We start from the raw sequence: 16,899 nt of genomic DNA, 5'->3' as shown, positions 1-16,899 counted from the left end.
GGGTGTAATGGAGCGCTGCTTCGGTATGCTGAAAATGCGATTCAGGTGCCTGGACCGCTCCGGAGGGGCCCTGCAGTACCAGCCCGACAGGGTCGCTCGCATTGTTGTGGTCTGCCGTGCGCTGCACAACATCGCGATGCAGAGGGGAGATGCCCTGGTGCAGGAGTCGGAGGGAGAAGCCACTGGCAGTGGTGCCAACACGGAGACGGAGGAGGAGGAGGAGGAGGTGGAGGTGGAGGAGGTTGGTGGTGTGTCAGGCGCAGCACGCAGACACGACCCGGGTGCTGGTAATGCCCAGGAGGCTGCACGACGGCTCCGGCGAGGACAGCGGGCACGCGACGCGTTGGTGGCAGCAAGATTCCCGCGTCGCATGCCCGCTGAACACCAACACTACCACCTGGATCACCAGTCGTGCAAACGGTCAGCACACAACTGCCACCCCCACCCCCCCCGTTCTGCGTATACTGCTCCAGTTCTAAATCACCCTTACCACTGCGGCACAACGGTATGGCACGACATTGATGGCTGTGTCAGCGGGTGTGATCAGTGCCATGTTGAATGATGACAGCCCGCTCTGCGATGAGCTGTGAGCTCAGAATCATTAGACAAAGTCTGACTCATGGCAATCGCTGAACCATCCATCTCGGTGGTCGCTGAGTTCGTCAGGGACACTCCATCACGTGTCTGCGTGGGGTAGCTGTGGGAGGGAGTGGGGGGGGGGAAGGGGCTGCACACCCGGCACCGAAGTTTTACCGCTCGTCAACCCCAGCGACACTCGGTCACCATCACGATCCCTGTGTCAACGAAAAAATTACACTTACACGTTAGGTGCAACAGTGCGTTTAATGGTGAATTTTATGTACAGGTGCCCTAGCCCCTACAATTAAACTGTGCCCTTCACCCGTGCCAACTTACTATGTGTCCCTCTTCATTGCCTTATGGACCCTACCACTACATCTAAGTGAATCCCCAGATGATACAGCAGGAGTGGAGGCGGACTGTTGCGAATCACCCCCTGCGACATGTCTCCCCGACGGCACTCGTTTCCTGGGGCGACCCAGCCTTGATGGGCCAGGCTGCTCCGCGGGCGTTTCGGATGACGTGGTGCCACCCTGCTCTGCTTGCTGCCCACCTGATACACCAGGGATGGGACGGGGGGAGGCCGAGCGTTCAGGGACGTCCCGTGATGGAGGTAATGGGACGGGCCCCAGAACCTCCTCCTCCCTCGGGGAGCCCGGTGACCCTCAAACCTCACTGTGGGACGGAGGTGCGAGTGTCTCTGGGATGGTGGATGGTGTGGGAGATAGCAGTGCCACAAGCTCTAGGTCCTCGTCCGTCATAAAATCAGCTGTGTCCTCGTTCCAGTCATATCCGAGCGCAGTCTGCACACGGCCCAAGTCTGGTTCTCCCTCAGGTGACTCTGTTGAGTGTGTCGCCGTCCTTTGTGCGTCCTACTCGGGGGTCCGGGGTTGGGAGGATGGCACTCCTGGCTGACCTCCTGCCACCCTCTGGCGTGCAGTGGTCATGGCAGATGGGCACCTGTATGTGGCAGCAGACGGCCCTGGACATTCGTGAGCACGCCCTAGGGAACAGAGTAATACGGGGTTAGTTAGCACGCTCGGGCCGGGCCGTAGGATGGTCCAGTGGGTAGAGCGTGAGGGGACAGAGGATGGGGGGGTCCACTGGGTAGAGTGTGAGGGGACAGAGGGTGGGGGGTCCAGTGGGTAGAGTGTGAGGGATAGAGGATGGGGGGTCCAGTGGGTAGAGTGTGAGGAGACAGAGGATGGGGGGGTCCAGTAGGTAGAGTGTGAGGGGACAGAGGATGGGGGGTCCAGTGGGTAGAGTGTGAGCGGACAGAGGATGGGGGGTCCAGTGGGTAGAGTGTGAGGGGACAGAGGATGGGCTGGGGGGGGGGGTTGTCATGCAGGGTTGTCTCACTTGGTTCTGCACCTCCAACCTCGCATTGCGCGACCTCCCGTGTGCCAGGTCCCCCAGCAAGGTCCAGTGCCCTCTCTTCAAAGACTGTCAGGGGGTGCATAATGGGTGAACCCCCTCCGGTCCTGTTCTGCTCCCGGTTGTTGTGAGCAGTCTTGTCCTGTTTGGGTGGTTGTGGGGGGGGGGGGGGGGGGGGGCATGGATAGATCATCACAATTCGGCAAGGAACATCAGGGCGTTCAGATATTGGCACAGGTTGGGGGGAAAGTTGCAGCTAAACCATGGCATCTCTCCAGGGGGTCGCAGCGCTCATGTGGGTCTGTGACAACTTGGCTAACCACCCTCCACTCACTCATGCCCAGTGGGGGGAGATGGGTGATGAGGGACATGGGGGATTGTTGTGACCCGGGGGCACCCTCTTGGCACTTACCCTGGCAGCCTTGGTGAGGTCGTGGAGCTTCTTCCGGCACTGCTCCCCAGACCGAGAGGTCTGCCCCACAGCACTCACTGCCGTGCCCACCTCACGCCAGGCCCGTCGCACAGCGCTGGCAGGGTGGCGATGCCCTCTTCTAGGGCAGATGATGCCCCTCCATTGCTCCACCTCATCGAGGAGGGTCTCGAGGTCAGTCTCCCCGAACCTCGGCGCGGCCCTCCGTGGCTCCGTCACTGTCAGGCCCTCACTGGGTTTGGTCGCTCGCGCCATTTTACGACGCTGAGCAGCGTCACTTGGGCGCCATTCTGGCGTCATCCCGGGGTCGCTGGCTTTTTGCCGTCATTCCCCACGTGGTTCCTGAGGCCCCGCTCCTAGCCCATTTCCGGGGCCAGAATCGTTCAGGAAATTGGCCGTGTAGAGCCATCGTGAAACTCGGCCGAGTTCACGACGGCCTTCCCGATTTTTCGCGGGAGCGGAGAACTCCGCCCGGGATGTGGGAATCAGGGGGAAAAGTGGAGCTGCAATAAAAGTTCAGCCATGATCTTATTGAATGGTGGAGCTGGCTTGAGGGGTAGTATGACCTATTCCTGCCCCTATTTTTTAAAATCTTCTTTCATGACAAGTTGTATTTTCTGAGAGGCTTGGGGCGGTTTTGCCTAATTCTGTTGACACTGAGCAGATTTCATGAAGCCAATGACCTGTAAGGCACCTGGTTGAACATATCATGCATCCAAACCTTCACAGCTACCAATATAGTTATGCCATCTGGGTTGGAACTGATCCCATTTTCATGAGCTTTGTTAGTTCACTGGGGAATCAATCAGTCCAACTGAAAATGATTTTGTTTGTAATTGTTATCATTACTGAAGTAATTGAAAATATGCATTTATATTATGATTTTCATCAAAGGTAGTATTCAAATTTTACACTATTCAAGTTTCCATTGGGAGGTGCGGGAATAACCAAAGGACACATAATAATAATACTAATAATAATTGCTTAATTGTAATAATGTAATAATGTACTTGCCAAAAGAACCAGACGCAAGATGAGATTTTTTTTTCACTGCGAATTGTTATGTGAATTGTTATGCATTGTTTGAAAGGGTGGTATGGAAGCAAAATAATTACTAGCTTTTAAAAAAGAATTGGATAAATGTTGAAAAGTAAAAAATATTCAGGACTATGGAAAAAGCGCAGGGCAATGAGATTAATCGAATGCTCTTTAGCAAGCACGGTGGACTGAATGTGTTGTAAGATGCTACAATTCCGAACACATACATAGCACATCACAATTTGTGGAGAGCATTATTTAGCTTCCACTAAAATGATCAGAGGAGATACCTCTAGTCCTTCAATCAAATTATCAGGATAGACAGGCTCAGTGGAGATGGGGCTTTACAGGAATATGGAGAACAAATGATTCAGTTCAATACTTGAACTTTTGGACAGTGGGCTGGCTTTGTCCAGCCGTTTGTTAAATTCAGGTGGTCAGAGAGCAGACACATAAGTGGTCCCAAATACAGGAACACAAGAGAGGCCTTCTACTATATTATCAACATTCAATTCATCAAATGTTAATTTGTCTGCCATTTTAAAGCAGCTGTTAATCTGTTTATTGTTTAATGTTGCCATTAAAATGAAAGGAATTGTCAAAATTATAGCACAGAAGGAGGCCATCCTTAGTGGGAGGAGACAGAAGGTGGTGGTAGAGGATGTTTGTGTGACTGGAGGCCAATGTCCAGTGGCGTACCACTGGGTCCATTAATGTTCATGATATATATATATATATATGGACAATATAGATGAGAATGTGGAGGAGCTGTACACAAAGTTGGTTGGGCCACAGATGAAGTACTGTGTGTAGTTCTGGTTGCCTCACTATAGGAAGGATGTGATAGCATTGGAGGAGGTGAGAACAGATCCACCAAGATGGAGCATGTGAGCGATGAAGTGAGGCTGGATAGGCTCAGGTTGTTTTCTTTAGAGCAGAGAAGGCTGAGGGGGGACCTGATGAGGTGTATAAGATTATGAGGTATATGGACAGGGTGAGCTCGTTAGTGCAGGAAATGGATCTAAGTGAGGCCTTGGCTGGACATTTCTCACCAAAACCCAAAAAAGAAGTTGACTCCCTTTTAATAGTAAGTCATTCTGGGCGCTGCAAGCGCTGGGAAACACCCCGCTAAATGACTAAAACGGAACTCTTTTTTCCCACCAAATTGTGCCCTTAGTGTAGTTTTGTCAGTGCAGACTCGATGGGCTGAATGGCCTCTTCTGCACTGTATGACTCTATGACTGTCCGTCATATGTGCTGCTGCTAGCTAGCCCCTCGGATCGAGTTATCTTCTCTAATCCTACTTACAGTCCTTTTCCAGAAACCTTCTATATTCCTTTTAAAATATTATACAATTATCTTCTAATTTACTTAATGGCATGGAGTTTGTTGTGGGGTTCAAAGTTCCTTTGTCATGTAAGGTGCTGGGCATGTGTGCTGACAGTGCAGCGAGTGTAAAAGGGGATTTGAGACCACAGTGAATGACAGGACCAACAGCCTATCCTCTTAACATGTGAGATTTAAAGACTGAGAAAGGAACAGGTTGAGGAATGACAGGGAAGGAAATGAGAGAATTAGAGTCAAATCAGGACCAGAAGGAGTATTAAAGAGAGGGAAATAAAGATTGGATGAAGAGAGAGAGAGAAAAAAAAAGAGATGGAAAGAAAATATATATATATAATTTAATAAATATGCGTTTAAAATTTTAAAGATCTCGAACAGTTCACTGCCTGTGGGAAAACCTCCACCGTTTACGTTGTTGTGTTACTAGGCTGGATAATACAAATCTCATTAAAAAGGGTCTTTGCATTGTGAAGTATCAGCCTTCACTTTCTATGGTGAGTTTAATGGACAAGGGCATCAATTTCTTGAAATTTGTAAGGAGGTTGAGGGTGGCCAGCTGTTTCTACAAGGTGGAGTAACACAAATCGTAACTTGGTAATTTGCAATGCATGGCCTTTCTCTCCCTGTTACACAAATTGCCAGGCGATTCATACATTCATAACACCAAATATCTTTAAACACTGTTATTTTCCCAGGTCTGCTGCCTCTTCCTTGTTGGACACCAGCAGTAAATCATTCCATGTACTGTGTGAAAAAACAAGTGTTCTAACGTCTTTTTTTTATTGAACAAGTAAATCTTAGTCCCTGACCCCTTGCATTCTTTAAAAGAATCATTGTCAGAATGTGGTCGTCACTGGCTAGTCCAACTCTTGCTTCCCATCCATAACTGCCCTTGAGAAGGTGACTGTGAGCAGCTTTCTTGAACAGCTGTGGTTCATGTGGTGTAGATACAGTTACAGTGCTGTTAGGGAGGGAGTTCCAGGATTGTGACCCATGGACAGTGAAGAAATGGAGATATATTTCCAAGTCTGGGTGGTGGTTGATTTGGAGGGCAACTCTCAGGTTGCAGCGGTATTCCCATGTTTCTGTGGTCCTTTCTCTTATGGCTGGTAGAGATCTGTAAGATGCTGCTGAAGGAGTCTTAGAGAGGTGCAGAATTCTTTTTGATGGTATTAACTGTTACTAATTCACGAAACAGTGAGACCAATAATTCACCAGTTACTCTTTCAAACCTTTCGTAATTTTGTAATCCTCCATTAAAGAAAAACAAAGAAAAACTTGCATTCACATAAAGCAACTTTAATGACTATAGTGGACATCTTAAAGCATTTTACAGTCAGTTAATTATTTTTAAACTTGTGTTTAGGTTCAAATGCCATACGACCTTAAGATATAGGAGCAAAATTAGGCCATCGGCCCATTGAGTTTGCTCCGCCATTCAATTATGGCTGATATGTTTCTCATTCCCATTCTCCTGCTTTCTCCCCATAACCCTTGATCCCCTTATTAATCAAGAACCTATCTATCTCTATCTTTCAGACATTCGTGACCTGGCCTCCACAGCCTTCTGCGGAAAAGAGTTCCGCAGATTCACCACCCTCTGGCTGAAGAAATTCCTCCTCATCTCTGTTTTGAAGGATCGTCTCCTCAGTCTGAGGCTGTGCCCTCGGGTTCTAGATTTTCCTACTCGTGGAACCATCCTCTCCACTCTTTCTCGGCCTCTCAGTATCCTGTATGTTTCAAAAAGATCCGCTTCAACCTTCTAAACTCCAACGGGTACAGACCCAGAGTCCTCAACTGCTCCTCATTTGGCAAGCTCTTCATTCCGGGGATCATGCTTGAGAAACTCCTCTGGACCCTTTCTAAGGCCAGCACATCATTTCTTAGATACAGGGCCCAAAACTGCTCACAATACTTCAAATAGGGTCTGACCAGATCCTTATACAGCCTCAGAAGTACATTCCTACTCTTATTTCTTGTAAGCATGTTTTAAAAAGTTTTATTTTAGTTTTAATTAAGTAACTGATTTGACCAATGAAGCTAGTATATGTTTCAGAATAGATTTTTGGGTGACTTAAAAGTAGGTTTCTCACAGGTGGTGGACTAGACAATTTGGTTAAAAACATTTATTGTTTGTGATTGCAGTATTATTGTGTCATGTTACCATTCAAAATGCTTTTTTCATGGAAAGGGGAAAAAGAACAATGTGTCGATACACTGAATTACGAGCTTGTATTTGGACATTTTTATGTTTGCGATTAAGCAAATAAATTATAACAATAATCGCTTATTGTCACAAGTAGGCTTCAATTAAGTGACTGTGAAAAGCCACTTACTGGGGCTTTATTGGGGAACATTATTGGGGAAACTTGAAATGTAATCTAACCAGTACAATTTCAAATGCAATTAATACCCAATTTCCCAACTGTACTCAAAGTAGAAACTTATTTCCCTGATGTTTGATCGAAGGAAAAACTATTTATTTTGAATGTTATCAAAACATTGCTATAAACACTTTCATTGCATCACGAGACAAAGGGAGGAGCGAGAAAGGTGATTCAAGGTAATCTGACTCCATCCTTTGAGAAAGAATCTATGGATACCGTCAATAGCCGTATATTTCTATTGCACTGTGACGAAAACGAGCTTTGTAAAGTTGTATATTTTCTCCTTTGTCTCTGTTATCAATGCATGACTTCACAAGACGGTTATGTTTTAAAATGTCTCCTTTAAATTTGACCTATTTTTTTTTGTATCTTTTTATTCTTCACATTTTCAACATTTTCGTCAAATAACACCAAAGGTAAAACAAAAACAAACACGATTCCAGGTAAAAGTTAACAACAAACAGTGAAACAGTGAACCAACCCTCACTCCTTCCCTCCCCTAGTGTTCAACCAGTTCCCAAAAGTGCATAATAAACCTATATTGATATTGCATCTTTAGTGCAGAATAAACAGCAAATCAACAAAGGCCTTCCACGCCAGGGGCGGGGCACAAACCACTCTGGCGCCGGCCTAGCCCCTGAAGGTGTGGAGGATTCCGCACCTTTGGGGTGGGCCGACGCCGGAGTGATTCACGCCACTCCGTTCCGCCGGGACCCTCCGCCCCACCGGGTACGGGAGAATCCCGTCCTATGGATCTGGAAAGTCACACAATCACATCCCTTGTTTGTTACTATTGTTCACAATAATTTAGTTGGCCTTTATATGAAAAGATGGATGAGAGGGCAACTGACAATTGCAATATTAGCAAGTCAATGCAGAGCATTTGTAGCACACAGGAATGCGCCATTCAGCCAACCAGCCCATTCTAATGTTTATGTTTCACATCAGCCTCCTTCCACCCCTCTTCACCTCACCCCATCAATATAAGCCTCTATCCCTTCTCCATCTCATTTCCATATCCAGCTTCCTCTTAAATGTATGTATGCCATTCATTAAAACTGCTTGTGTGTTCCACAATTTCCTCACTCTCTGGATAAAGGAGTTTCTCCAGAGTTGTCTATTGGATTTAGTTGTGACTCTTTTGTATTTAATTGCTCTTGTTTTTGTCTATCCATAAGCGGGGACATATTCCCACATCTATCCTGTCAAACCCTTTCATTAAAATTTATCAGGTCACCCTCCAGTTTTCTCTTTTCTAGAGAAAAGAGCCCTCACCTGTTTAATCTTTCCTGATAGGTCTAATAGAAGCAAAAATCGAAGAGAAGTACAGGAACAGGCCCTTTTACCCCCTAAGCCTGCACCGACCATGCTGCATGCCTAACCTAAAACATTCTACACTCTCTATTCCTATCCTATTCATTTATTTGTCAAGAGACAAAAAAAAACCTCTGACTATCCATTCTGTCCATGCCCCTCATAATTTTGTAGACTTCCATCATGTTGTCCCTCAACCTCAGTCGTTCCAATGAGAACAAACCAAGTTTATCCAACTTCTCCTCATAGTTAATGCCCTCCATACCTGGCAACATCCTGGTAACCTCATCTGTATCCTCTCCAAAGCCTCCGCATCCTTCTGGCAGTGTGGCGACCAGAATTGAACATTACATTCCAAGTGGGGCCGAACTATACATCTGCAACATGACTTGCCAATTTGTATACTTAAAGCCAAGCATGCTGTATGCCTTTTTGACTACCTTCTCCACCTGTGTTGCTACTTTCAGTGACCTGTGGATCTGTACAACCAGACCCCTCTGTCTGTCAATACTCTTAAGGGTTCTGCCATTTACTGTATATTTCCCACCTGTATTAAACCTTCCAAAATGTAGGGGCAGCAGGGTAGCATGTTGGTTAGCATAAATGCTTCACAGCTCCAGGGTCCCAGGTTCGATTCCCGGCTGGGTCACTGTCTGTGTGGAGTCTGCATGTCCTCCCCCTGTGTGCGTGGGTTTCCTCCGGGTGCTCCGGTTTCCTCCCACAGTCCAAAGATGTGCGGGTTAGGTGGATTGGCCATGATAAATTGCCCATAGTGTCCTAATAAAAGTAAGGTTGAGGGGGGGGGGGGTTGTTGGGTTACGGGTGTAGGGTGGATACGTGGGTTTGAGTAGGGTGATCATGGCTCGGCACAACATTGAGGGCCGAAGGGCCTGTTCTGTGCTGTACTGTTCTATGTTCTATGTTCTATGTATTCCCTCACATTTGTCCAGATTAAACTCCATCTGCCATCTCTCTTTCCAAGTCACCAACCGATCTATACCCTGCTATATCGTCTGACAGTCCTCATCTCTATCCGTAATTCCACCAACCTTTGTGTCATCTGCAAATTTATTAATCAGACCAGTTACATTTTCCTCCAAATCATTTATATATATATATATATATATATACTACAAACAGCAAAGGTCCCAGCACTGATCCCTGTGGAACACAACTAGTCGCAGCCCTCCACTCAGAAAAGCATCTTTCCATTACTACTCTCTGTCTTCTATGACTGAGCCAGATCTGTATCATCTTGCTAACTCACCTCTGGGGCGAAATTCTCCGACCCCACGCAGGGTCGGAGAATCGGCCGGCAGCGGCGTTAATCCCGCTCCCGCAGGGTTTTTAATTCTCTGACCGGCCAAAAACCGGCGCTGTGCAAATCCCGCCGGCAGCCTCTGAAAACAGCTGGCGCCGGCTGGATTTCATTATATTTTTGTTTCCACAAATCTCCGGCCCGGATGGGCCGAAGTCCCGCCGACGTGGCCATGGGTCACGTCGGCGAAATCACAGTAGCTTTAAAACGCGTCAACCATGATGATGGTTGACGCCGTTCAGTGTCGGGGGGGGGGGGGGGGGTTGCGGCATCGGGGGGGGGGGTTGCGGCATCGGGGGGGGGGTTGCGGCATGGGGGGGGGTTGCGGCATCGCCGGGTCCGCCCCTCTCAACGCCGGGTCCCCCCCCCCCTCAACGCCGGGTCCCCCCCCCCTCAACGCCGGGTCCCCCCCCCCCTCAACGCCGGGTCCCCCCCCCCCCCCTCAACGCCGGGTCCCCCCCCCCCCCCCTCAACGCCGGTACCCACACCCCGTCCCCCTCCCTCTGAAGGCCGGTACCCACACCCCCCCCTCCCTCTGAAGGCCGGTACCCACACCCCCCCTCTCTCCTCCTACCCCCTTCCTCCTCCTTCCCCCCTTCCTTCCTCCTCCCCCCTTCCTTCCTCCTCCCCCCTTCCTTCCTCCTCCCCTCCTTCCTTCCTCCTCCCCCCTTCCTTCCTCCTCCCCCTTCCTTCCTCCGTTAGTGGGGGAGGGGGGGGGTGCGGCGTTAGTGGGGGGGGGCGGCGTTGGAGGGGGGTAGGGGTGGTGAAGGGGGTAGGGGTGGTGAGGGGGGGGGTTGGGGTAGGGGCAGCTGCGTGCAAAGGGGGGGCGACGGTGCATTGGCCCCGGGCATCCGTCGCCCCCCTTCTCTGCACGCCGCAGCCCCTACCCCAACCCCCCCCTCACCACCCCTACCCCCTTCACCACCCCTACCCCCTCCAACGTCGCCCCCCCTCCAACGCCGCCCCCCTCTCTCAACTCAACACCGCAACCCCCCCTCTCAACTCAACGCCGCAAACCCCCCCCCCTCAATTCAACGCCGCAAACCCCCCCCCTCCTCTCAACTCAACGCCGCAAACCCCCCAACGCCGGGTCTGTCTCTCTCTCCTCCCCCCCCCCCCCCCAAATGCCGGTCTGTCTCTCTCCCCCCCCCCCAAATGCCGGTCTGTCTCTCTCTCTCCCCCCCCCCCAAATGCCGGGTCTGTCTCTCTCCTCCCCCCCCCCCCCCCCCCCAATGCCGGTCTGTCTCTCTCCTCCTCCTCCCCCCCCAATGCCGGTCTGTCTCTCTCTCTCCCCCCCCCCAAATGCCGGTCTGTCTCTCTCCTCCTCCTCCCCCCCAAATGCCGGGTCTGTCTCTCTCCCCCCCCCCCCCCCAAATGCCGGGTCTGTCTCTCTCCTCCCCCCCCTCCCAAATGCCGGGTCTGTCTCTCTCCTTCCCCCTCCCCCCAAATGCCGGGTCTGTCTCTCTCCTCCTCCCCCCCACCCCAAAATGCCGGTCTGTCTCTCTCCTCCTCCTCCCCCCCCCCAATGCCGGACTGTCTCTCTCTCTCTCCCCCCCCCCCCCCCCCAAATGCCGGTCTGGCTCTCTCTCTCCCCCCCCCCCCAAATGCCTTGTCTGTCTCTCTCCTCCCTCCTCCCCCCCCCCCCCCCCCCCAAATGCCGGTCTGTCTCTCTCCTCCTCCTCCCCCCCCCAATGCCGGTCTGTCTCTCTCTCTCCCCCCCCCCCCCCCCCAAAAACGCCGGGTCTCACCACTTCCGCAGCGGGTGAAACTGACGCGTATCGCGTCAGTCCGCTGCTGGCCCCTCCGGGAACTGAGAATAGCCGCCTAAAAGAAGGCCCCCACGCCGGAGTCATCTACACCAATTTTGCTCGCCGGAAATCGGCGTTACGACGGTCTGCAGAGAATTTCGCCCCGATCCTGTGTGACTTCACCTTCTGTACCAGCCTGCCAGGTGGGGCCTTGTCAAAGGCCATACTGAAGTCCATGTAAACAATATCCACTTTCCCACCTTCATCAATCATCTTTGTTACTTCTTCGAATAACCCAATCAAGTTAGTGAACACGATCGTCCTTTCACAAAACCATACAGCCTTTCACTAATACATCCACTTGCTTCCAAATGGGAGTAAATCCTGTCTCAAAGAATCCGCTCTAATAATTTACCTGCCACTGACGTAAGGTTCACCAGCCTGTAATTTTCTGGATTATCTTTGCTACCTGTTTTAAACAAAGGAATAATATTGGCTATTCTCCAGTCCTCTGGGACCTCACCTGTAGCCAGTGAGGCTACAAAGATCTCTGTCTAATCTCTTAGTTCTGGTATATTCCATTTAAATCTCTTTTGCACCACCATCAGTTACTGTTGTGTAACATGGAAACCAGAACTGTGAAGCAGAACTCGAGGTATTTGCTTATCTTTCCAACAAGTCAAGATCTGTAACAAGTTGAGTGTCAGAGATGAATGTAAATCGTTGAACTTGCTCATGTCCCTGAAGGATAGAAGGGAATTTAAACCAAGATAAAACCACATCAGGAAAGCGATGTTACAGTGAAAATGTGGAAGCTATTTGAGAAGTATTGCCATCCGAAACAGAAGGCATAAGGATATTTAATCTCAATAATTTGCTAATTTCCACATAGTAAAGTTGGTATCAATGGTATTACACCTTTAATTTCAATAATACATGGAATTTGATCTTCTAGAATAAAATTAATTTAACTCAAATTGCTTCAGTTTTGCTTCATTAGATGGTGTCTGGCAAATTCTCTACTTTACAAACCAGTTAGGATGGTTTAATGTAGGTGTGAATAATGCATTACTTTTGTTTAAAGAGATCACTCATCAGCACACTAAAATTAGAAAATGATGTAAAGATACTAAACATGGAGCATGAAATGGATGCAAAGGCTCAAATCAATGCAGAAATGGAGCACAGCAAGACTCCATCATTACCAGGAGTGATCCCATTCCTCTTTATTCTGGTTCAGTTAGATCCGGCTTCCAGTATCAAGGCAGAGTTTACAACTGCACATCAGTGGTTAATGTAGAGATTAAGAGGCACAGAAGACAGAAGGAGGACAAACTAGCTCCATTCTATTTGGCAGAAGTCTTAAGGATCATCCATAGAACAGACATAGAAAATAGAAGCCGGAGGAGGCCTTTCGGTCCTTTGAACCTGCTCTGCCATTCATTATGACGATGGCTGATCATCAAGTTCAATACCTTGATCCCGCCTTGCCCCCAAAATCCCCCCATCCAGAATCAAATTCATTGAATTGAATTGAATTGAAATTCATAGAAGAAAGGTCTCCTGGCTTCCTGGCTCTAAATTCAAGCAGGAGGCTTGAAGGACGATAACAAGCAAAATGATTGAAATATGCCTTTCGCATTTGTAGAGGGGGCAGAGGGCATGTACAAGGATGGCGCCAGGAATGAGCGCCTTCAGTAATGTGAAGAGACTGGAGTTGTTGGGATTATTTTCAAGAGCAGAGAAAGTGAAAAGGAAGTTTAATAGAAATGATTTTAGGCAGCCATCTGAAATATAGCCTGACCTAATTTTGGGTCTGATATTCATTAGATGTGATTGGGGTGCAGAGCGGAGTTCCCCTAAGACTGTGCCTTGTTGTCCCCATTTTTATATCTAAGCAAGTGCGACGAGGTCTAATTTCCACCTTAATTTATCTCAGTCCCGGGAGTTGCACAGCACAATCCAGCGTGTTCCACATGCACATATACTGCCTTGAACAATTCTGTCACATCAATATAAACTCTTTTCAGGTTAGTGGATAGATCATGAGTTGCTTACCTCTGCCAGCTGATGCCAATGTGCGATAGGTTTGCGTGGATAGCTGAGCATCTCACTCCAATGATCACGACCCAGCCTCTCTGCATCATTCCCCACACGACACACACCGATGACCTCGTTGTGACCTACACTGTGAAAAATTTGCCATAATAATTTTCCTTAAAAAGTTGAAACAATGATCACATCTTGAACGAACAGATCAGAATGACTAGAAGACAATGAAGTTTAAGAACTGGAGAAATCGCTCAGGTTACATTTATAAACTGAATATGGTGATGAAGTTTTTTCTCATTTACCACAACAGGAAACTTGCTCTTTCTTCCCATTTTGTATGGAGAGGTAGGGATGAGCTAATTTTCTTGTTCATCACTGGAAGGCCCAAGGTCATTGAGAGTCCAATTACCAGGCTTGAGACCGGAGTCGGGTGTAGACCCGGCCCGGTAGGGAGTATACGATCCCTTCAAATCCCTTCCCTGAAATATTTGCTATTTTTTAAAAAAAACTGAAACCTAGTAGTTTTTTATAATCATCTTCTGATACCCGGTGACAAATTATTCTCCTCATTGAATACAATTTCACAAGGACCCACAGTGGGCTTTGAACTCACAACCTCAGAGTTCCTTGCTATGACTAGGCTATCCTATCTATTGGATTTACAGTTGACTTCAATTGATTCCAGAGAGAAGTACATTCAGTATCACTCAGGCTCTGGGTAGATACTATCAATTTGTGCTCCAGGGACACAGCAAAGCTAGATTTTGGGATCTTAGACATGGAAGCCATTGGATCCTGCAAAACAGGAAATTTCTGAATTTTTGAACTCCAGTTATGCTCTCCCGCTTTGTGAAATTTTACAACCGGGCAGGCAAATTCTTAACTTTAGCGTAAGTGTGAAATTAAGTAATTTTGCATTAACTTCAGGATTGTCATGTAAATGCACTCTAAGGGCCTGATTTTAACCCTTTCAAAATGGATACACATGTGCAGAGCTAAAATGTGACCTTATCAGATTTGCATGACAGAACAACTTATAGTAAGAGTGTTGGGATGAATTTGGAGACTTGAGTTTCAGACCAACTCTCATTTATACTGGGGCTTTCTCCAAAAGGTGAAAACTTTCCCAAATTTTGGAAGTGCAAGGGTGGAAAAGGTATTGATTAGTTGGGAGCAGGGCACCTTAACAGGCCAAACATATGCCTCCTAGTTGCTCATCAAGGAACTGCATGAAAATCATTCCCCATATTTGTCAGTTATGTCTTCCACATCCACTGAACAGATCCACTGAACAGAATCACAGCTTGGTTGGAGTTAAAAAAGGATAAAGAGGAAAATGGTAGTTTTAAAATGAACAGCTGGCATCATTGCAAAATAGTCTACATTTATTATGGAGTGTTAATTTTAATTTCTCCTTGGTATTTTGAGGATCAAACTCAATCCTCTTGAAAATAAAAGCTAGAAAGCTATGCTCTTAATTAATCCTGAATATTTTATCATTAGCGTGCCTTCCAGCTTGGGTTTGAAATAAGCCAATAAAGAGCAACTTGAGATGAGGAATGAATGGATCTGGCACCTTTTTTGCCATTTAGAATAGGGGCTGTTTAATTTTCAGAATGGCAATGCCAGCCCCAGATACATGTGAGGGCTTGGTTAGACTGCCAGTGTTGTCCTGGGCAGGGATAGTCCAGGCCTACACATCTCAGTGGGAAATGTTGATTGCTGCAGACACTGGCAAAGAGGTGAGATTTCACCAGCTAACACACCTTTGCAGAAAGTACAGAAGATCTGAAAACACCAAAGTTTGCATTAGTAGGGTTCATCTAGGTACAATGTTACTGGGAATGTTAGAAAGGTTTTGCATAGTTTCAAAGGTTTTCAGCATGTTCAAATCCCTTGAGAAGGGCACGTTCAGAATCATGTTGGCCTTCGGATTTCTGTGAATATTTTCTCAGCAGACTTCACTAAGTACATATCTTGGGGCCACAGTTACTCTATGGAATATTTTAGATACAAATACATACTTAAAAGCTAGAAAATGTTTCCAGGCTTACGCCAAAAGGTTGGAAGAAGCAAGCAGTTTGGACTTGCACAATTCTTCAATCAGATTTCATGTAAAGGTAAAAACTCAAAGTCCCACCAACAGATTTGCTATCCATTGGTGGTACAACATGTCCCCATATTTCAGTTAATCACTTGACCTCTGTCATTTGTAGCAAGACCTTATAATTTGCAGGCTTGGGTTGGAAAGTGGCTAGTAATATACCAGGTAATGGCTATCTTCAAGAGGAGAGAGTTTAGACATCTCCCCATGGCATTCAACGGCATTAGCATCCAGCAATCCCCTGCTATCAAAATCCTGGGGGTTACCATTGATCAGAAACTGAACTGGACCAGGTATATAAATACTGTGTCTACAAGAATAGGTCAAAAGCCAGGAGTCCTGCATTCACCTGACTCCCCAAAGCCTAACCACCATCTACAAGAAAAATTCAAGAGTGCGATGGAATACGTTCCACTTGCCTGGATGAGTACAGCTCAAAGACCACTCAAGAAGCTCGACACCATCCAGGACAAAGCACCCACTTGATTGGCACTGAATTCACCAACTTAAGCATTCATTCTCTCCACCACTGGCGCGCAGAGGCAGTTGTGTATAACATCCACAAAATGCACTGTAGCAACTCACCAAGATGCCTTCGACTGCACCTTCTAAACTTGCAACTTTTGCTAAAAAACAGATGCATATGAACACCACCACATTCAAGTTCCATCCAAGCCCCACACCATCTTTATCAAATTGGTGTGGTTTAGTGACAATTGCATTATCAAACAGGTGATGTGTACCTCTAAATCGGGATAGCTGGGGCACTGGTGTGTTGGAGTACTGTTGAATGTGAACTAAATAAACTCTCTCCAGCAAAGAAAAGGTGTCGAGCTTCTTGAGTGTTCTTGGAATCCTGACTTGGAACTATATCGCTGGGTGAAAATCCTGCAACTCCCTTTCTAACAGCACTGTGGATGTACCTACACCACATGGACTGTATATGAAATGAAATGAAAATCGCTTATTGTCACGAGTAGGCTTCAAATGAAGTTACTGTGAAAAGCCCCTAGTCGCCACATTCCGGCGCCTGTTCAGGGAGGCTGTTACGGGAATCGAACCGTGCTGCTGGCCTGCTTGGTCTGCTTTCAAAGCCAGCGATTTAGCCCTATGCTAAACAGCCCCTAGTAGAGGTAATTAATTGTAATTAATGGACAATAAAACATGCTGGAAATACACAGCAGGTCTATTCGCACCTAAAATGAGAAAAG

At 47.5% G+C, this 16,899-nt stretch overlaps 1 protein-coding gene across 3 annotated transcripts in view; it reads right to left on the bottom strand.

The window, feature by feature from the left end:
- The window catches only part of syt9b (synaptotagmin IXb), a 155,525-nt gene that overhangs the window by 18,603 nt on the left and 120,023 nt on the right, over window positions 1-16,899 (bottom strand). For 2 of the 3 annotated variants that reach the window (XM_038807899.1, XM_038807897.1), the window contains exon 6: window positions 13,591-13,720. In XM_038807899.1, coding sequence (XP_038663827.1) covers window positions 13,591-13,720 — 130 coding nt within the window. The remainder of the gene's footprint in view (window positions 1-13,590; window positions 13,721-16,899) is intronic. The other variant, XR_005461911.1, reaches the window with a different exon arrangement.

Source organism: Scyliorhinus canicula, chromosome 9 (genome assembly GCF_902713615.1).
Source record: "Scyliorhinus canicula chromosome 9, sScyCan1.1, whole genome shotgun sequence".
In the NCBI taxonomy this organism is placed as follows: domain Eukaryota; kingdom Metazoa; phylum Chordata; class Chondrichthyes; order Carcharhiniformes; family Scyliorhinidae; genus Scyliorhinus; species Scyliorhinus canicula.
Note: the sequence above shows the minus strand (reverse complement) of the source record. Positions and strands in the feature narration are given on the sequence as shown.